This window comes from Glycine max, chromosome 18, assembly GCF_000004515.6.
Source record: "Glycine max cultivar Williams 82 chromosome 18, Glycine_max_v4.0, whole genome shotgun sequence".
Taxonomy (NCBI): Eukaryota; Viridiplantae; Streptophyta; class Magnoliopsida; order Fabales; family Fabaceae; genus Glycine; species Glycine max.
This window is the reverse complement of record NC_038254.2, coordinates 39,171,754-39,194,748: the sequence shown is the minus strand read 5'-3', so window position 1 is coordinate 39,194,748 and position 22,995 is coordinate 39,171,754. Positions and strand designations below refer to the sequence as shown.

At 36.4% G+C, this 22,995-nt stretch overlaps 2 protein-coding genes across 2 annotated transcripts; both read right to left on the bottom strand.

Moving 5' to 3' along the window:
• Positions 1–1,078: 1,078 nt before the first annotated feature.
• Positions 1,079–10,062, bottom strand: LOC121173954 (F-box/kelch-repeat protein At3g23880). The gene is made up of 4 exons (XM_041011812.1): positions 8,995–10,062; positions 1,712–1,755; positions 1,283–1,408; positions 1,079–1,120 (listed from the first exon to the last, which is right to left on the bottom strand). The coding sequence occupies exons 1-4, from the start codon at positions 10,052–10,054 to the stop codon at positions 1,079–1,081; spliced, it is 1,272 nt and encodes a 423-aa protein (XP_040867746.1). The 5' UTR covers positions 10,055–10,062.
• A 2,436-nt stretch (positions 10,063–12,498) lies between these two features.
• LOC121173953 (F-box/kelch-repeat protein At3g23880-like) lies at positions 12,499–13,239 on the bottom strand. The gene has a single exon (XM_041011811.1). The coding sequence runs from the start codon at positions 13,237–13,239 to the stop codon at positions 12,499–12,501; it is 741 nt and encodes a 246-aa protein (XP_040867745.1).
• Positions 13,240–22,995: the final 9,756 nt, after the last annotated feature.

Here is a 22,995-nt window from a genome sequence, read left to right as displayed (position 1 = left end):
TTCTGTACAACCGTCGTAGGATACGTGTTGTAAAAAGCTAAATGATGCAAACTTAAGGATATTCATCATTTAGTTACTGGCTTTTCTTGTATAAAATCCAACCTTGGAAAAGAATACCATACATTACACGCATAGGAATTTAATTAATACAGTACAAAATGAACATAACAACAAAAGAAATTGACATGCTAACAAGAAAACTATGAAAATATTGGTGGCAACAGTATATAAGTATGACATACTACATATAAGACCTTCTATTTTATAGTTAAGCCTTATCCCTAAACATAGATACTAACCATTTATTTAAGTTTTAAAAATTGCAAGTATTCACTATTAATTTTTTGGCAATCAACACAAACATTCCACCAATCACCAAATATAAAATACAGCTAATACAGTTACCTTCTAAATGAGCACCAAGACCCTCCAAAACAGTAAGATTAGCCCTTCAAGTTAATACAATTTTAATTTTCTTATCTACCAGTAGAACCACACTTCAAAAGTATATATATACAATAAGTATATTCTTTAAAGAAATCTTGTGGAGGAAACTTCAACTTATCCTTCATGAAGGAATATATTCTTCAGTTTTTATTATTGAAAACCTGAATTTAGTGTGTCTTATATAGTAAAGGAAAGAAAACAAAAATGAAAAGAGAAAAAAAAATCACATAAGTGAGGTTAATTAGGAATTAAAAAACAATAAAATGGTTTTTAAATTAACAAATCATTATTTTTAATCATAAGAAATCAGCGTAAATATAACAATTACTTGTTAGACAAGAAATAAGGACAAGTATTCATTGAAGGGTATTTTGAGGATAAAAAAATTGTTAGAGCAGCGGGACTAGTGGGAGTGCCAAGAGGCACACCCATAAAGCACTAGTGTATTTACAAAATGGAACAGAATATTTGATTTATTACTTGTTTTATTATCGTTGAATATCACACATAACAGATTTATACTTTTCTTTAATTTCCCACCATAAAACAAGATCAATGAATTCTAAAATAAGATATTCCAAAGTCCACACCTAAAAATAAAAAAATAAAAACTGAAATTAACCAATTTTGGTCACAAGTCATTAAGGAGTCTGATAACCAGAGCCTGTATGAACTACAAATCATCAATCAGAGTATTTGAGAATAATTATAGTTCAATAGTGTGACAAATCCAAAAATTCAAGCAGACAAGTAACTTGGTCCAAGCATCATCCACATATCTGCAATGGCATTGACATATTTAATGGCCAAAAATAGAGCATTTTCCATGGTTTACCTCAACATGTGGCTGTCCAGCAAGAAGGTTTGCTACTGCAGTACCTACTACAGCATGACTAGCTTCATGCCGTGCAACTAGAGCCTTCTCACTTCCTTTCAACTTGGCAGTCTTCTCTTCTATTCCCTGAAGCAAGTAACTTGGTACATTTATCCATAATAGATAAACTAGACTCAAATTTACATAACTAAAATTTTCAATTTAACATTTGTGATCGACACTCCAAAGCTACACCTACCTTTAAGCAAGGCCTGGTCATAATTTTTAAGACATTTCCCCCAACATAAGGTGTTGGCAGTATTTTTCCATAATGTACACATACAAGCATGCAGTATTTTTATATACAGACTTCATCATGAACCATGAGGACTTAGCATGTAATGATAATGATATGAGTATGACCACTAAAATCAGGTTTTGAGTAATAACCTGTAAGCTGATCAAGGATCGAGCATAAGGGCAATCAATATCATCTGGAGTCACACAAAATGTAATGGAAAGATCAGGCCCCTTACATATTTTTTACGTAGCTCTTCAAATTGTTTCTGCCAAGAAACATAAGATGAAAACATCAATGTGAGTATAAAACAGCACAAGCCATCATTTCACTCACAGCAACTGATGAGCAAAACATCAAAGGTCCAGTATGAACAAAATTGTGAAACTCTAGCATGCAAATGACACCAAAGTGGAATTTTTCCACGGGATAAGATATATCTGATGAAGAAAGGGGATAAAACAAGGTACTTGCATATCATGCTACCATCAATGTTTAATGCAAAAAGAGCCAACGGGGTTGCCATAAAGATCAAGCCATATTTCATGACTTGCTAATGCTACCAGGAAGCTATATATTAGAATCAGAGAGAGGAGGAGTTATATTCAGCTTAATATTTCTCCAAACATCACGGGCATTTTGGTTTCCTCCGTAGCATTAATGCAACCCAAACAAGTGCTAGAATCAATAACCTGTCTGTCATAGAGAATTGATCTAGCTAGTTGGAAGAACAACATGGCATATCTGCCATAAAAAAAATGCATACAGCTAGCTGGCATTTTAGTCTTCCAAATCCAATCCAATATGACAGCTTTGGTGTGTTGCTATACGAACACCAAAGCCGCCATATTTCTCTGGTTGGGTAACATGCCCCTCTTAGGATTTGATTTTGACACACTATCTTTTGTTAATGTGAGACTTGAATTTTTTTTAATACTATTCCAACAATGTGCATTTCATGGGCAAGGAGAAAACTGAGTTTGCTATGGCGAGTCCACCTTATCAATGATCTCCAAATAATCGTCTCTTCTCGGCCTTCCTTGGAACATTTTGAATCCCAAACACTTTCCCAAATTGTTTGTGAAACCAATTTGAGTAATATCTGAAATATCATTTCTGATGTTCCCAGACAATCTCCGGGAAGCAAAAGCTCTAGACTTCTCAACACTAATTTTCAATCCACGGGTTAAGGGAATCAAGTCCGATCAACCCTTGAAAAAGTGATTTGATAAAATTAATTAAAAAAAGAAATCACATGCTGAATGCTTTTTTAGTATCCCAAAGTCAGTTAAAATGAGTTTTAACATAAAAATTGGATTATTTTTTATTTATTATAAATGACAAGTATGTTTTCCACTACAATCCTATTTAAGTTAGATAAAATTATTATGAGTGATAAGATTTTCCGTCTAAATATTTAATGTAGTTATAAACCCATAATTTGAACTTTATGTTTGGTTAAACTAGATTATTTGTTTTATTAACATTAAAAAGCGATTTTTTCAGTCTTTTAAGTGTATAGAAGTTTGGAACTATCTTTTTAGTACTCCGGCAAATGTCAATTAATACCTTTAGATTAAGGAAATAAAAATTAAAGTCTTTAATGATGATTAATTTTTTTTTCTTCCTTTATAATTGTTTATATATCTAACTTCTAATAAATAATAATTTTGAAAAAAAATAGTTTTATACATAAAATTGAAATTAAATTTTTATATTAGATGATCATAATTTAATTGTTATTATAATAACAAATATATATTTAATTTCACACTAATTATCATTTTAGTCACTGCAATAAAACAACAAAAACAATTAATTTTACACTATTTTATACTAATTAACTTTATACGTCAAGTATTAGAATAACAACATACAAAACTAATTTTATACTTATTAACTTAAAAAAAAATATATGTATATAGATGAAAAATTCCAAGAGAGGAAGGGGCTACTCAAGCCCTTGCTCGTCTTTCTCTAGAATCGTCAGTACAACACCAATACTCTCAGCTACACATAACCTTATATATTTTAAAATGTTTTAAAAAGTTCAAGTGAATTGATTTCCAATAGTTTTTATCATTGTACAGAGTAACCTTTAAAGAGTTCTCTCTCATTCTCATTCTTGATTTTCTTTAAATCTAAATATTATAGTAAGTAAACTTATCTAAGCGTAAAGCAAATAAGAAAGCTAGCTACACAAAAAAGCCAACCCTTACCAACTCCCTCAACTTTCACAGAAGTCCTGTATCATCATATCAATGGATCTCCTTTCCTTCACAAAGAGATCGAAACAATCATAACACTAAACAATTCAAACAAGCCCTAGGATTCATCTCCCATTCATAATAAGAGAACTTTCTTCCTTTCCCTTTCACATTAATCCATGCCCAAGCTCTAAGTTTTGCCGGATCCCTTGCGGGCACACAACACAGCTTCCCAATCGACATTGACCCCTCTAAAAATAACATTGTTTGTTTGGGAGGGTACCTGCAGCCCCATCCAAGAGTAACATTTTCTCCCAACTAAATCAGACAACTCACAGAGAAAAAGCATATGCGACACCAATTATTTACCCAATATGCCATTTCAGCCACCACGGCATTCGGATTACAAGAATTTGTGAGTAACCTACTATACTTGTCAGCCAAAGCCCAAAAACTGTATCACCATTCCGGTTGTCCAGCCAGAATTTAGCATCCCTACAACTCCCTAGCCTCCAATATTCTACGTTAATAAAGTTGAATCCTCACCACCACATACCTTTGCCAAATCTCTCCACCAAAGGGAGGCTTTCTTCACAACATCTGAATTTCCGAATCCCCTTCAACCCCCATACTTTGATTCAACAACATTGCACCAAAGACTCCTGTCATGGTTTTTAATTGCGGTTGTGGTTTTACATTGCGAGCAATAGCAAAAAAATGCGATTGATGTGGCCCCAATTAGGGTTGTTGACCTCTATTTAAAACCATGACTCCCGTCATCCTTAATTATTTTCCTTATTTTCATTTTGCAAGCAATTTATGCCATGAGCAATGCAACATCCTTTACTCCTAGCCCTCCCTTCTCTTTCTCAAGACAATTTCTTTTTTTCCCAATTGATCCAAGAGATATGCTTTTCCCCCTCCACACCTTTCCGCAGAAACAAATTTCAAAAGTTGATAGGTTAAAAGCGCCCAGTAGCTTTCAACTAAGAGAAGTAACTCCAAGGGCATGAATACGAGTGATTAACAACTATTTTGAAACTTACGTACAAATTGGATTAAAATTAAACAGCTGTGAAAAGAGAGAACAAATTTTTAAATTTGTCATTAATTAGCACATATATTTATAAATTTTTATAATTTTCATTTTTTATTGAAGAAAATATGAGATGCAATTTTACTAAAATAGAGACTAAAACAAGGAAGGAAAATTGATTTTACAAAAATGCCCGCACATGTACTTTATATATATAAAGATATTCACATGAAGCCAATATTTGTACTGATAAAAATGTTGAAAGATTTGATCATCTACTGGATATTAATTTCATTGTCAACAATGGCTTGAAGACTTTGTAAAATGTTAAAGCCAACTCTGCTCCAGTGAACCCAGTGAATCAAAGATAATGAAGTTCTCTAGCATCAAATGGTTCAACTGTTTACAATGAACTTTTTTATTCAAGTTACATTCTAGGACTCTGATCTGATCCTCAAAGTTCAAAAGTTTTAAAAATGCTTGAAGCTTTCAAATAAACGAAGTGTCTCCAAGGATGTGAATACAAGTTATTAGAGCCTTCTTTTAGGAAATTACACGACACAAGAAATACCTCCATTATTATGAATTAACGGTACAAAAGAGTCTTCAAGTCAAGTGCACATGCAGTGCATACAATAATCAAAATCAAGCCAAGCATAAAACATGCAAAAAGTGCACAAGCATATACAATGAGAAACAAGAACATTAAAAAACCCGAAAACGGCCTGTACCGCGAACAGGTGTTCTCGCTCTCCCAACCTCAAAACAACTATTCAAGCAGGCAATTGATTGGTATTGGCGGACGAACTTGATTGGGCTAAGAATGGCTATGCGGAACATGTTGAGTGAAATTTGGTTGGACTTGCAAAGCCTGCTTTGCCTGAGCATAACACAACTGAATTGTTGTTTGCCTTACTTGAATCATATGGGCTGAACCATCCAAGGAGGTCCTGCTTGCACTGAATTCGGCTGTATTAATTGAACTGCCTTCAGCAGAAATAACAGACCCGAATTCAGTTGAATTAACTGAATTGAATTCGATTGAACTAGCTTAACTGAATTTAGCTAAACTGGTTGACCTGAATTCGGCTGAACTAGTGGAATCAATCTTGCCTGAATTGAATTTGACAGGCTAGGTTGTACCAAATCTGCCAAAAAGCCAATTGGTTGAAACTGTGGTAAAGATCATGCCTGAGTGTTTGCTGATACCTATGAGTTTCCTACCAAAATCATTTGGCCTTGGTTTAGTAGGTCTGTATACCCATGCAAGTACTGATTAACTACCAGAATTTTCTCCAAATTTCCCACGTCTAGCTATTCTCAAATTCTTTAACATGCTGAAATTCGTTGTGAACCATATGATTAATGATATATGCCAATTGTTTAGGCAGCTGAGACATGAGATCGTCTATCACAATGTTGATATGCTATTTTTCAAAGGAGGTCGTCATGGCAACATTTTGTCTATTAGTGGTTCATTTGCCATGACAAAAGAAATTGCCAAGTAAGCATGGTAATTCACTCGGTCTCCATATGAGAGTCACTTTTCTTTTGACCAGATTCTAGCGATGTTTGTGAATCCATTCAATCCAATGAAAATAAAAAAAATCGATCCCCAAACAAAAAACAGAGAAAACATAAAACCAAATGGATAAAAATCTTGAAAAACTGAATTTTTTTATTGGATTGAATTTCCAATTTAATTTTTCAAACCTATCCAATCCCAATCAAACTTGTACATATGAATATATTTTTATTTCTTATATATTTATAAAATTATCATATTACTTACTATTTGAGTTAAGATGCATAAATATAGTTATATAAATAAAATATTTATTATTTTAAATTAATTTTTATTATATATATTACATTAATATTTAATATTTTCTAATAAAAATAAAAGTACGATTAAAAAAGAAAATCAATTCAATCCAAATCGCATCAAATTAGATCCAATTATATCGGATTAAAGTTTTGAACAAAACTGGCTAGATGATAAAGTAAAAATCTAAAGCGAATAAATTAGATGATTTTTCCTTCAAAAATGATCAAATCAAATCCACGAACACCCCAAATAGATTCCATGTTTTTTCCGTCAAATTTCTGAACTTGTTCAGCTATTTGGTCTCACGGGGCATGCAAATTTTGTTGACACACGAATCTGCCAATTGGATCAACCAAAGGCTTCAGCACGGTTCCAAAATAATGTCAAGCAGATTGTCTTGAGAAGGGAAATTTTACACTGATTTAGCTAATTTTGGAAGCCATTTCCGCAGACAGCAACTGAAATTTGGTTGACAACAATTAAAATTTTCCTGACCGGTGAAAATTGTAACTGCTTCTATAACTGGATCGGATCAAGATTTAAAATACTGGAAATTACTATTTACATCATTTTAGCAAATGAGATTCATCAGAAAACTTCTTATATATAGGCTTGAGTAATCTTGAATCCCTTTTATGAAAGTTGCTAGTGTATAATTGTATTGTACTGGTGTCACATAAATTCCAATCTTTTCAATATATTTAGTAGCATTGCTCTAATAAAAAAGATAATATACTAATTAGTATATCATATGAGTAAAGTAAAATTTAATAGAAAATATTTGATATATTAGAAAATATAATAACCCTAACAATACATCTATGTGTATAACCACCTGCAAAGTGTGTGGAGAATTTCAGCTTAATTGGTATTGAGGCATTGTGTCAAGTATCAGTTTTTGATACAACCTCTAAGAAACTCGAGGTTGCACTCGACAAGCAAGATCACATTGCATCTAAGGGATTCAGCTACAACAGAAATCTCTTAAGAGTTTAGACTATGTGTATTATAGCCAGGTATCGTTTCCAAGGAACAGTTGCAACCTGATAAATTGACAACTGAATTGAACATATATATAAAGTCAATTATGTCTGAAACATATTAGCCATAGTGCTGATATAATTGTCACAGTTACAACAACACATCAGTATGTATTCTCAATGATGATATCTTATTTAAAGAACTAATGACATAAATACTACAGTTTAATGTACCATTCTTGTTCTGTCCTCGTACCTGCAAAAAAAAACTTGATGTTAATTAAAAGTCTGAGAACGTTGGTTAAGCAAAGTATAACAAAATGTAGCATACTGATGCAAGACAAAAACAACCATAACATTGATAAAATTATTAAAATTGAAGTAGCACCATGAATCAATAAAATTGTAGAATTAAGAATCAATGAAATATGAAATGACCAAGGATTTGTAGAATGATCTAACTTCTATTTCACTTAATTCCAGTAATCACGATTCAAAATTTGCAAAGCAATGAAAGAGCTGAATGACCGAGAATGAATCACAAAAAAGATTGGTTAGACCGAATGCCTATGCAAAATGGAAACCGACGTATATATCAAAAAGTATAAAACCTGTGATTATAGGTTGAAATCGTTCAAAGCTACAGTCATACAGTAAAAAAAAGCACTAATATATATTCAGATCTAGTGTTGCAGAAATTGATGAAGCTCGCATTTGGAGAGAGAGAGGGAGAGAAAACATGTCAACGAAAGACAGAGAGGGAGAGCATAGGTTGGACAGATCAGACAAAGATAGCACAGATTAAGATTGAGATGCTGATGAATGAATCCTTGAATTCACATGCAGTGGTTTCATTACTTCTTTTCGTAAATTTAATTATAAATGAAATTAATATCTAATTTTATCTAGGAATGTAATATGATGCCCAACACAGATATATCAGCTTACTAATTTGATAATGGTAGTGATAACAAAAGACAAGCAGGCAACAGTAACAATTTGTAGTATAAATGTTAACAAATGACATTTTATTAGAATCCACAATATTTCTATACATGCTAATAAAATAAATTGGTTACCAGATGCTACATTTCTAGTAGTAATTCACAACCCAAGAGAAGAATATATGTTAATACATGATATAGATTAGATCTCACATAATTAAGGAACAAATTAAGAATTAAACATCTGACAAAGCGTTGGAGATTATCATTATATAATTGAAAAGACAGAAATTAGATGATGCCAATTAAATAGGGTAATCAAGAACTCACATCTGTAGAATTTCAATAAGGTATGACCAAACTTTTGGTAAAAATCTTGAGGTTGCGCCACAACAAAGTTCTGAAACTACCTGAGGAAACGACAGAAACTTGAGACTTACCATCCCTCTGGTTATACAGAATTGTTTGGTATTCATCATCAGCATTTCTAGTGAATTTCATCATGAAGAAGTCTCCATTGTTAGACATGCACAATGGTAAAATCATCGATTTTTCTTCATTAGGACGAATATTAAGATGTAAATAACTAAAATTTATTAATTGAATCCAAGACTTGTCATCTCCAAACTTCCTCATCTGCCACAAGCCAAGATGGGTGTTGCTATCTTGCCAAACGCACAGCGAGTCTCTAAAAACTCCAATATTTGTATCAAAAAAGCAAAAATCGTCGGGAAGAAACAGTGATCTGCAAGTCTCCTTCTCCAGGTCAATAGAAATAATTACGATTTCAGAATGAATGGTTTCTTTTCCCTTAATAACAACCCAATTAAGGGTTCCACTCAGATACACTCCACCAACTTTAGGTAAAGTCCAAAGAACAGGAAAACCTTTAAGGTTTCTCCAACTACTGTCACCCGCGCCATAAACTTTCATCTCAGTCTTTTCAAATACGTCAAGTGAGAGCATAGTCAATGCAATTGCTACAACCTTGTATTTGTCACTTGACGGATCATAGCCAAACCCAAACATTGTTCTACGACCAATGCCTGGGGAAAAAGACAGCGTTGGCGATTCTCTGGATATCACCCTTGTCGCCTTGTTCCAGAAACAAACACGGTATTCTTCTAGTATTTCGCTAACCCCACAGTGCAACCCATTACATGAACCGACCAGATGGTAACCTGGCATGTTTGCGAAATTGAACATGAACGTTTCAATTTGTAGGGAATGGAATAACGAACTTACATCACACGATTCCATGTGGATTTCAGGGATGGATCCGAGGCAGACATTTTTCATCAGTTGAAGGTGTTCCAAATCGTCCTTTGCAGCAGATTTGCTTAGGTGCAATTTGATGAAATAGGGATCTGACATCAGGGAGTTCCATCCCTTGCACACACACTTGAATTGGATCAAAGGTTTCACGGGAAGACGAGACAAGATTTCCTCGATGAGTTCCTCACAGAGGAGTGGCGACCATGGTTTCTTCTCTGATCGCATGTTTCTGTGGTTTCTTCTCTGATCGCATGTTTTTGTGGTTTTCAATGAACAGTCCACATATATATGTCCCAATGTTGCTAGGGTTTAACCCTTCAATAAATGAATATATTTTATTTCAGAGATAAATTTATTTAATCTTTTAATAAAAGCTGTAATAAAATTGGAAATAAATCAGACGAAAGATGCAGGAGATAAAAACAACGCAGATTTCTGGACAAATTTAGTGCAATAAATCCTGAGTTAAATACACATAACATTTTTTTGTCCATTTGGATTAAGAAAAATAAGATAAATTAGATATCTTTCTTACAATTTTTGTCATCAGACTCTTGAACATTATTTAAAATTTTACAAGATATATTTAAGAAAAAGAAAAAAGAAAAGTTAGATATGTTTCTCACTATTTATGGGCATGTGCTCTGCACAGTATTTAGTTTGGGAAAATAATTATATTTATTTTATATCATATCCATTTTAATAACTAAAGAATAATGTTTTTTTATAATTACTAAAAACTATTATTTGAGTATATAATAATTTAAGAATATAATATATTTTATAATTACTACGTAAAAATAGTTTTGTAAATTGATTTAATAGAGTAGATGGAAAAAATTGTGTAACAGTGAGGAAATTTTGCAATTTTTTTACTAAATTACATAAAAGTTTTACAATAAGAAATTTTTCAGTAAAAAAAAATTACAATTTTTTAAACTATTATGACAATGAAGTAAAAAAACTATAAACAAATAATAAATAAAATGCTCTCCAAATTTAATTGGAAAGAAAAAAAAAAGAAACAAGAATTTAAATTTTCTGATAAAAAAATGTTCAATAAATCTTTAGTTAGGCGAGAAGAGACAAAATATAGGGAAACATTTTCATATTAAAATTATTATGATAATAAACTAGAGAAAGGTTCGACAATTAAAATGAAATATATATATAGGGGCATGCAAATTTTGTTGACACATGAATCTGTCAATTTGATCAACTAAATGCTTCATCACGCTTCGAAAATAATGTCAAGAAAATTGTCTAGAGAAGGGAAATTTTACACTGATTTAGCTAATTTTGGAAGCCATTTCAGCAGACAGCAACTGAAATTTGGCTGACAACAACTAAAATTTGCCTGACCGGTGAAAATTGTAACTGCTTCTATAACTGGATCGGATCAGGATTTAAAATACTGGGAATTACTATTTACATCATTTTAGCAAATGAGATTCATTAGAAAACTTCTTATATATAGGCTTGAGTCTTCTTGAATCCATTTCATTCAGCATGCTTTTATGAAAGCCGCTAGTGTATAATTGTATTCTACTGGTGTCATATAAATTCCAATCTTTTCAATATATTTAGTAGCATTGCTCTAATAAAAAAGTAATATACTAATTAATATATAATATGAGTAAAGTAAAATTTAATAGAAAATATTTGATATATTAGAAAATTAAATAACAATACATCTATGTGTATAACCACCTGCAAAGTGTGTGGAGAATTTCAGCTTAATTGGTATTGAGGCATTGTGTCAAGTATCAGTTTTTGATACAACCTCTAAGAAACTTGAGGTTGCACTCGACAAGCAAGATCACATTGCATCTAAGGGATTCAGCTATAACAGAAATCTCTTAAGAGTTTAGACTATGTGTATTATAGCCAGGTAGCGTTTCCAAGGAACAGTTGCAACATGATAAATTGACAACTGAATTGAACATATATATAAAGTCAATTATGTCTGAAACATATTAGCCATAGTGCTGATATAATTGTCACAGTTACAACAACACATCAGTATGTATTTCTCAATGATGATATACTAATTTAAAGAACTAATGACATAAATACTACAGTTTAATGTACCATTCTTGTTCTGTCCCCGTAGCTGCAAAAAAAAAAAAACTTGATGTTAATTGAAAGTCTGAGAAGTTGGTTAAGCAAAGTATTACAAAATGTAGCATGCTGATGCAAGACAAAAACAACCATAACATTGAGAAAATTATTAAAATTGTAGTAGCATCATGAATCAATAAATATGTAGAATTAAGAATCAATGAAATATGAAATGACCAAGGATTTGTAGAATGATCTAACTTCTATTTCACTTAATTCCCGTAATCACGATTCAAAACTCACAAAGCAATGAAAGAGGTGAATGATCGAGGATGAATCACAAAAAAGATTGGTTAGACCGAATGCCTATGCAAAATGGAAACCGATGTATGTATCAAAATATATAAAAAAAACCTGTGATTATAGGTTGAAATTGTTCAAAGCTACAGAAATTAGATGATGCCAATTAAATAGGGTAATCAAGAACTCACATCTGTAGAATTTCAATAAGGTATGACCAAACTTTTGGTAAAAATCTTGAGGGTGCGCCACAACAAAGTTCTGAAACTACTTGAGGGAACGACAGAAACTTGAGACTTACCATCCCTCTAGTTATGCAGAATTGTTTGGTATTCATCATCAGCATTTCTAGTGAATTTCAGCATGAAGAAGTCTCCGTTGTTAGACATGCACAATGGTAAAATCATCGATTTTTCTTCATAAGGACAAATATTAAGATGTAAATAACTAAAATTTATTAATTGAATCCAAGACTTGTCATCTCCAAACTTCCTCATCTGCCACAAGCCAAGATTGGTGTTGCTATCTTGCCAAACGCACAGTGAGTCTCTAAAAACTCCAATATTTGTATCAAAAATGCAAAAATCGTCGGGAAGAAACAGTGATATGCAAGTCTCCTTCTCTAGGTCAACAGAAATAATTACGATTTCAGAATGAATGGTTTCTTTTCCCATAATAACAACCCAATTAAGGGTTCCACTCAGATACACTCCACCAACTTTAGGTAAAGTCCAAAGAACAGGAAAACCTTTAAGGTTTCTCCAACTACTGTCACCCGCGCCATAAACTTTCTTCTCAGTCTTTTCAGATACGTCAAGTGAGAGCATAGTCAACGCAATTGCTACAACCTTGTATTTGTCACTTGACGGATCATAGCCAAACCCAAACATTGTTCTACGACCAATGCCCGGGGAAAAAGACAGCATTGGCGATTCTCTGGATATCACCCTTGTCGCCTTGTTCAAGAAACAAACACAGTATCCTTCTGGTATTTCGCTAACCCCACAGTGCAACCCATTACATGAACCGACCAGATGGTAACCTGACATGTTTGCGAAATTGAACAAGAACGTTTCAATTTGTAGGGAATGGAATATCGAACTTACATCACACAATTCCATGTGGATTTCAGGGATGGATCCGAGGCAGACATTTTTTATCAATTGAAGGTGTTCCAAATCGTCCTTTGCACCAGATTTGCTAAGGTGCAATTTGATGAAATAGGGTTCTGAAATCAAGGAGTTCCATTCCTTGCACACACACTTGAATTTGATCAAAGGTTTGACGGGAAGACGAGACAAGATTTCCTTGATGATTTCGTTATAGAGGAGTGACGACCATGGTTTCTTCTCTGGTCACATGTTTCTATGACTTTCAGCGAAGCGCCGAAACACTCTGAATCCAAATTCTGTACCTATCAAGACATGCACCTTCGTGAAAAGTGCATATATATATGTCCCAATGTTTCTAGGGTTTAACCCTTCGATAAATGAATATATTTTATTTCAGAGATAAATTTATTTAATCTTTGAATAATTGCTCTAATATAATTGGAAATAAATTAGGCGAAAGATGCAGGAGCTAAAAACAATTTCTTAACAAATTTAGTGCAATAAATCCTGATTTAAATACACATAACATTTTTTGTCCATTTGGGTTAAGAAAGAGAAGAAAGATTGGATATGTTTCTCACAGTTTTTATCATTAGATTCTTCAACATATTTTAAAATTTTATGACATATATTTAAGAAAAAGAAAAAAGAAAAATTAGATAAGTTTCTCTGAATCATAGTCCATTTTAATAACTACAAATAATTTTTTATAATTACTAAAAACTATTATTGGAGTATATAATAATTTAAGAATATACTATATTACATAAAAGTAAAATATATAACAATGATCAATGAATGAATAATTAAGTAAAAGTTTTACAATAATTATTTTAAAATTATTTTAACTCGTCGAGTTCCCAAATGGAACTATGCAATACACACATTTACTCAATTGTTTTCAAAATTATTTTAACTCGTCAGTTTCCCACAGTGGACCCCATCACAATACTCGTCGCCCTTAAAGGGTCTTACAATTGTGTGATTACACAGTTTATATGAAATTCTGATACCAATGCCAGATGTCGTACCGGATGTCACGACATCACGCTTCAGAACATGCAGATTATATTTGAGAGTATGAACAGATTAAACAAGTAAATAACACAAGAGAATTGTTAACCCAGTTCGGTGCAACGTCACCTACATCTGGGGGCTACCAAGCCAGGGAGGAAATCCACTAAAATAGTGTTAGTTCGAAGATCTAACAGCCACTGTTTACAACCTTCTCACCTAACCACTACCCGTGCAATCTCTACCTAAGAGCCACTCTTAGATATGAGAACCCCTCTCACTCCCTCTCAATCAATCTCCCGTGTTTACAAATAAATCAAAGACACACCAGAGATTGCTCTCTGAACACTAGAGATCAACTCTACACAAACTATAGAGATCAACTCTACACACTCAGGTCCAACACTTGATGTTAGGGTAACATCAAGGTGGCTCACAAAACACTCAAGTCCCAAAACTCACAAAATAACTCTTCAATCCCGGACTTGGTACAGAACTCGTGCAGCCTTCATGTTTATATAGCAGTGTGTGTATCTGGGCTGCAACAACTTGCGCTGGATGAGATCTATCATTCTCCTGAAAAATCTGCACTTAAAGAACTAAAAGATACAGTTTGATCTTTTAGTTTTTATCTTTAATCTTTAATCCCTGAACGAACTCTTCTAGTTTGTAATTCGAACTTTAATTATCTTTTAATTCGTTCCTAAAGATAGATCGTCTAATCTGTTGCTAACTGCACAATAATCTGTTAAAGATATAACAGATTTATGTGTCCAGTATTTTCGGGCCAGATGTCCTGGACATTGTATCCGACATCGTGGATCCTGCAACTTTTGTCTTGCCTTGTGCATTGTGCAGCAACTCCAGTATTTTCGGGCAGGATGTCCTGGACATTGTATCCGACATCGTGGATCCTGCAGCTTCAATTCTTCATTTGACATTTTATCTTGCCTTGTGCATTGTGCAGCCCGATCTTATTCATTGACATAATCGTTGGACATCATGTGCAGCAACTCCAGCTTTCCTTCATTGTCTAAGTGCTTATGTTTTAACAAAATCTTAGCCAATCTTTTAAAGCTCAGTAGAGCTAAGCACTAACAATCTCCCCCTTTGGCAAATTTTGTCTAAAACATACTTAGACACTTCCTGAGCAGGTACGAGCAGTTATGCAAGTGGGATCAGCAACTTTCATTATCAGAGTAATCAAGCACAGCGGTATTCTGCAAGTTGCAAATCGTTTCCAGGATGTCAAGACATCTCACGTGACATCAGCTTTCTGCTCCCCCTGTCTCCATGCTCTTACTGCTGTGAAGCAGTTTACTGCAGCATCTTCTATCAGCTACTAGTCTTTTCCAGGATGTCAAGACATCTCATGTGACATCAGCTTTCTGCTCCCCCTGTCTCCATGCACTTACTGCAGCATCTTCTATCAGCTACTAGTAGGTACAGTAGCTTACATCAGTCATCATCAGCAGCAGCAGTCTCCCCCTCAAAATCATGAACCATGCATACATCGTATCCTACATAATACTACTATTGCATACACAGTATCCTACTACTCAAAATCATGCATACATAACTATTATTACTCCCCCTTTTTAGACAGAATTTGACAAAAGTGGAATGCATGTAAATATTACAGACCAATAGCAATCAATTGTTCAAAGGGACATGCCCCTTTAGCTAGTAAGAGCAAAAATAAAGGTCTGATGGTCATGGGGTGGCTTCAGAATCATCATCATCTGATTCTGTATCTTCTGCTGCATCTTCCTCTTCCTCAGCTGCTTCTTCTTCTTCCTCAGCTTTTTCTTCTTCCTCAGCTGCTTCTTCTTCCTCAGCTGCTTCTCCATCATCAATGCCACTGTCTGAGAGCCTTTTGATCAGGCGTTCCAGCTCCATTTTCTTCTCTGTGGTGGCTTTGATGGTTGCTTCCAGCACCTTGCATGTGTCCTTGAGTTCAGCAATCAAGGCATCCTTGGACACAGCACCTGAAGCAGCAGCTTTCCCTGATGTCGAGACAATGTCTGGGACATGTGTCCCCTCAAACAGTTTGTAATGCAGGGATAGAGGAGATTCTCTCTTCATCACAGAGTCAGTGTAGTTTAAAATATTGGGATGTTGACTCGACATAATGCCACAATACAGTTGGGAAGGCAATGGGTAATTTGACAGCAAAGGATTCTGAATGCTTAACAGTTTGATCAAAAATATAGTTTCCAAAATTAAATTTGGACTTAGTTCCAACAGCATACAGAAATTTACCCAAACCTGTGGCAACAGTGGAAGTATGATTGGTGGGTACCCAGTTTGCAGCGCCAATCCTATGCAGGATTGCATACTTCACACTTAGCTTCCCTGCAGAAAGCTTCCCTTTCTTTGGCCAATGCTGGACTTGTTTGGCAGTGATTTCCTTGGCAATTCGATGCTCAGACACAGCAATATCCACCACTCCTTCAGTTGGTCTGCCCAGGTATTTGTTGATTACAGCAGGGGAGAATCTAACACACTTTCCTCTGACAAACACTTTCTGATACTCATCACTCTTTCTGTTTGTTATGTCAGAGGGAATGTTGACAATGAATTCCCTGACTAAACTTTCATAGCAATCTCCCAACTTGGTGACAGTTTTCAGCAGTCCAGCAGCCTTGATGAGGTCCATGATCTCCTTGCAATCCAAGGCATCTCTTCCCAGTTCTCTTTCCAAGGCAAGTCTGCGTTGATACACAAATTTCCACCTTTCAACATTGCCAATGGAGTGGAATGAGATGTTGTCCAATGGTGCATCAGGGACATTTCCAGGCACCTTTTTCCCTGATGTCTTGGCCCTCTTGATGTCGGGAACATCTAGTTCGACATCATCATCAGAATCAGATGAGGAAATTTCTTTCCTCTTCTTGGAAGGAATTGCAACTTTGCTCCGTCTGGATGTGGTAGGAGTGATTGGAGTGCTCTTCTTCTGTGCCATAGTTTTGATTCGTCCAGACCTCTTAACGGGGGTTTTTCCCTTTCGGCTTTGTAGTCTTTCTGCAATGCCAGGTGCCAACTTGTTGGCAATGGGTTCCTCATCAGATTCTACTTCTTCTAGGTCAATGAGGTCACCTAGAGCAGGTTCTGGTGCCCGTGGTGCAGGGGTCTCCTCTGTGGCTTGATCATCTTCCTCTGTTGATCTCTCTTTGCTGGAGGAAGAGAGGACTTCAGCATTTGGAGTGGAAGATGTTGGAACATCTTTATCAGCATCAGGCACAGAAACATTTGGGGTGGAAGATGTTGGAACATCTTCATCAGCATCAGGAACAGAAGCATTTTTCAGAATGCTACTCACAATACTGCGGATCTTCTTGTCCATCTCCGTGTCTACTTCCCTAGGACTTGTTGCAAGGCTAGGGTTTTCAGAAATCTTCACTCCCTGTTGTCGTTTGGGGACCAGTTTCTCAGGAACAGGGGCTTGACCAGGAATTATTTGTATGGGTTGGATGTTGAATTCAGGTTGTTCCTGGTGCGGAGATGATGGCACAGAGGGTGAACCAGAAGCTGAAGTTTCTTTTGGTGAGTTAGTCATGGAGAAGCAGGGCTTTTGGAATGGTTTCGTGAATTTCTGAGAGCTATTGGGAAATGCTGAAGACGGGATTACCACGACAATATAAGTTTGAATGAGGAATGTAAAGGGACGTGTGAAGCAACGGTCGAATTTGTCTTGGCCCAGTAGAGAACGCGCTATTAACGTTTGAGCACGTTCAAATAACAGTAATTGCTATAAATCCTCTAGCACACAAATGCCCAGCTTGCCCCTCAGTTTTTCAAACTGATTTGCATCCAATGCCTTTGTGAAAATATCTGCTATTTGTTCCTCAGTGTCAACATGCTTCAGTGTGATCACTTTATCATCAACAAGATCTCTAATATAGTGATGTCTAATGTCAATGTGCTTGGTTCTGCTGTGTTGAACAGGATTTTTTGAAATATTAATAGCACTCATGTTGTCACAGTACAATGTCATGACATCTTGTTCGACATTGTACTCCTTGAGCATCTGCTTCATCCAAACTAGTTGTGAACAGCTGCTTCCTGCTGCAATATACTCTGCTTCTGCAGTAGATAGGGACACACAGTTCTGCTTCTTGCTGAACCATGAAATAAGATTGTTGCCTAGATAGAAGCATCCACCAGAAGTGCTTTTTCTGTCATCTGCACTTCCAGCCCAATCAGCATCACAATACCCAACCAGCATTGGATCTGAACAATGACAGTACATAATCCCATAGTCACTGGTGCCATTTACATATTTTAGAATTCTCTTTACTTGATTCAAGTGACTTATCTTGGGATTGGCTTGATATCTTGCACAAACACCTACTGCATAGGTGATGTCAGGTCTGCTAGCTGTTAAATATAGTAAGCTCCCAATCATGCTTCTGTACAGACTTTGATCAACACTGGTGCCAGCTTCATCTTTTGACAGCTTCAAGTGAGTAGGTGCAGGTGTTCTTTTATGGCTGGCATTTTTCATCCCAAACTTCTTGACAATGTTCTTTGCATACTTGCTTTGTGAGAGGAATATGGAGTCTTCCATCTGCTTCACTTGGAGTCCCAGAAAATAAGTCAGCTCTCCAACAAGACTCATCTCAAATTCAGATTGCATCTGTTGGATAAAATGTCGAAGCATCTCATTCGACATCCCTCCAAACACAATGTCATCAACATATATCTGTGCTATCATCAAGTTTTCAGCATCTTGTTTGACAAAGAGAGTCTTGTCAATTCCTCCCTTCCTATACCCTTGCTGAGTAAGGAACTCTGTTAGCCTTTCATACCAAGCTCTTGGAGCTTGCTTTAATCCATAGAGAGCCTTCTTGAGCCTGTATACATGATCTGGATGAGTTGGATCTACAAATCCCTTTGGCTGCTCCACATAGACTTCTTCATTCAGGTATCCATTCAGAAACGCGCTCTTCACATCCATTTGGTACAGCTTGAATTTGAGGATGCAAGCTACACCCAGTAACAATCTGATGGACTCAAGTCTAGCAACTGGGGCGAAAGTTTCATCAAAGTCTACACCTTCAATCTGAGTGTAGCCTTGAGCGACAAGTCTGGCCTTGTTTCTGGTTATAACACCTTCTTCATTGGTTTTGTTCTTGAAGATCCACTTGGTGCCAATCACATTAGTTCCCTCAGGTCTGGGAACTAGCTCCCAAACTTCATTCCTTTTGAATTGCTCCAATTCTTCTTGCATAGCATTGATCCAGAACTCATCAGTCAGTGCCTCTTTCACATTCTTGGGCTCAATTTTGGAGACAAAACATGAGTTGGAGACAATCTCAATCTCCCTTGATCTTGTAGTGACTCCTCTGTTTGGATCTCCTATAATCAGCTCCTTGGGGTGCATCTTCTGGATCCTAATGGAGGGTCTCTTGTCAGGTTGGTTCATGTTTGGTTCATCTGTAGCAGAATCAGAGTTTTCTGCATTTTCTGCACTTTTAGCTGTATCTGCTACATTGTCTCCCGATGTTCTGACATCTTCTTCGACATCCTTCTTTCTTGCTGGAGTTAGATCATCAACAACCACATTGATGGATTCCATCACAGTTCTGGTTCTGGAATTGAATACTCTATATGCTCTGCTGTTTGTAGAGTATCCCAGGAATATCCCTGCATCACTCTTGGGATCCATCTTTCTCCTTTGCTCTCTATCTGCCAAAATGTAACATGGACTTCCAAAGATGTGGAAGTGCTTGACAGTTGGCTTCCTCCCTTTCCAGATTTCATACAGTGTGGTTGGAGTCCCTCTTCTAAGTGTGACTCTGTTGTGGATGTAGCATGCTGTGTTCATGGCTTCAGCCCAGAGATTATAGGGAAGTTCTTTGGCATGAAGCATGACCCTAGCAGCTTCTTGCAAAGTCCTGTTTTTCCTTTCAACTATGTCATTTTGTTGTGGTGTAATGGCTGCAGAGAACTCATGAGTGATGCCTTCAGATGTGCAGAATTCAGTAAACCTGCTGTTTTCAAACTCTCTGCCATGGTCACTCCTGATTCTCTTGATGACACAGTCTTTTTCTCTTTGAAGTCTTAGACTCAACTCCTTGAATACTTCAAAGGTGTCTGATTTCTCTCTGATAAAGTTGACCCAGGTAAATCTGGAGAAATCATCCACAACAACATAGGCATACCTCTTTCCTCCAAGGCTTTCAACTTGCATAGGCCCCATCAAGTCCATGTGAAGTAGTTCCAGCACCCTGGAAGTGGTCTGATGTTGAAGCTTCTGGTGGGACATCTTGATTTGCTTTCCAATCTGACATTCACCACAGATTCTGCCTTCTTCTATTTTCAGATTGGGAATGCCTCTAACAGCACCTTTGTCAATGATTTTCTTCATGCCTCTTAAGTGCAGATGTCCAAATCTTTGATGCCATAATTTGACTTCATCTTCTTTGGAGAATAGACATGTGGAGGAGTAACTGGTTTCTTGAGGTGTCCATAGGTAACAGTTGTCCTTTGATCTGCTGCCCTTCATTAGAACTTCACTCTTCTCATTTGTCACCAAGCATTCTGACTTTGTGAAGTTTACATTGAATCCTTCATCACACAGCTGACTGATGCTGATCAAGTTTGCAGTCAGTCCCTTCACCAGCAGTACTTTGTCCAGACTAGGAAGTCCATCATGGACTAGCTTTCCCATTCCAGTGATCTTTCCTTTAGAGCCATCTCCAAATGTCACATAGCTAGTGGAGCAAGGTTCAATGTTCACCAGGAATTCTTTGACTCCTGTCATGTGTCTGGAACAGCCGCTATCTAGGTACCAATCTTCCTTAGCTGATGCTCTAAGTGAAGTATGAACAACAAGACTAACAGTCTTGTGTTTTGGAACCCACATCATCTTCCTTCCGCTGCTGCTACCTTGATTTCCATGATGTGGATGGCCATGTAAATGATAGCAAAAGGGCTTTATGTGACCATACTTGCCACAGTAGTGACACCTCCACTTCTTTCTTTTGCTCCTTTTCTGCTGCGTTCCATGATGTCGAGACCGATGTTGTGACATCGTGGCTCCAGTGCTGTTTTTGGCAGGAACAAATTCTGTCATGGTTGTTCTGCCAGCAGATTTATGATTAAATCCAAGTCCTCTCTGGTTTCCAACATTCTTCCCAAGCTGTAGCATATCTGAGCCTTTATTCAGCATCTTTATTGATTTGGTCATGTTTTCCAGTTTAGAGTTCAGAAAACCAACTTCTCCTTTAAGCTCAGAGATCTCCTCTTCATGTGCCTCCTTCTCAGCCTCCAGATTTGCAATGACCTTCTTCAGTTGTGCTTCTTGCTGAAGAATCTTCTCACTTTTGATGCATAGTTCTCTATAGGATGTAGCAAGCTCATCAAAAGTGATTTCACTGTCTGTATCACTTGAATCTTCAGCAGATTCAAATCTCCCAGTGAGTGCATTCACATCTCTGTCAGAATCACTTTCTTGTTCACTCTCTGTATCATCAGACCGACATACAGAAAGTCCTTTCCTCTGCTTCTTGAGATGAGTGGGACATTCAGCTTTGATGTGTCCATAGCCTTCACACCCATGGCATTGAACTCCTTTGCTGTGACTGGGCTTTTAATCTGACCTTTTCTGGTATTCACTACCTTTCCTGATGTCGAAAGGGATGTTCCGGACATGTGGTTTCTGCCTCCTGTCCATTCTGTTCATCACTTTGTTGAACTGCTTTCCAAGGAGCACAACTGCGTTAGTCAGACCTTCATCTGTATCCAGGTCATACTCATCTTCTTCTCCTTCATCATTGGACACGAATGCCAGATTCTTGCTCTTCTTTTCAGTCCTATCCGAGAGTCCTAGCTCAAAGGTTTGAAAGGAACCAATGAGTTCATCTACTCTCATGTTGCAAATGTCTTGGGCCTCCTCTATTGCAGTGACTTTCATGTCAAATCTCTTAAGCAAGGATCTGAGGATCTTTCTCACCAGCTTTTCATCTGTCATTCTTTCTCCCAAGGCAGTGCAAGCATTGGCAATTTCAAGAATGTTCATGTGGAAGTCATGAATACACTCTTCCTCCTTCATCTTCAGATTTTCGAATTTTGTGGCCAATAGTTGCAATCTGGACATCTTCACTTTGGAGGTTCCTTCATGAGTGGTTTTCAGGATCTCCCAAGCATCCTTGGCCACTGTGCATGTGTTGATCAGTCTGAAGATATTCTTGTCAACTCCATTGAATAGAGCATTCAAAGCTTTGGAGTTTCCAAGTGCCAATTCGTCTTCTTCTTTAGTCCAGTCTTCTTCTGGCTTCAATCCATCAGTGGGCTTTCCTTCTGTGTCCAGCATCTTGGGATGTTCCCAGCCTTTGATGACAGCTTTCCAGGTTCTGCTATCCAGTGATTTGAGGAAGGCCACCATCCTTGCTTTCCAGTATTCATAGTTGGTTCCATCCAGAATTGGTGGTCTGTTCACTGGTCCTCCTTCTTTCTCCATGTTCATCAGAATTTATCTCCCTAGATCTCACTCAGTGATTTCGAGTGCCTGCTCTAATACCAATTGAAATTCTGATACCAATGCCAGATGTCGTACCGGATGTCACGACATCACGCTTCAGAACATGCAGATTATATTTGAGAGTATGAACAGATTAAACAAGTAAATAACACAAGAGAATTGTTAACCCAGTTCGGTGCAACGTCACCTAC

Excerpts from the sequence above, each read along its gene's own strand:
- LOC121173954 (XM_041011812.1), bottom strand. The coding sequence starts at position 10,054 with ATGCGATCAGAGAAGAAACCATGGTCGCCACTCCTCTGTGAGGAACTC. Across the intron at positions 1,409-1,711 it reads GATCCTTGATCAGCTTACAG|GGAATAGAAGAGAAGACTGC; the intron begins GTTATTACTCAA and ends TACTTGCTTCAG. Across the intron at positions 1,121-1,282 it reads CTGGACAGCCACATGTTGAG|TTCATACAGGCTCTGGTTAT; the intron begins GTAAACCATGGA and ends GATGATTTGTAG.
- LOC121173953 (XM_041011811.1), bottom strand. The coding sequence starts at position 13,239 with ATGTCAGGTTACCATCTGGTCGGTTCATGTAATGGGTTGCACTGTGGG.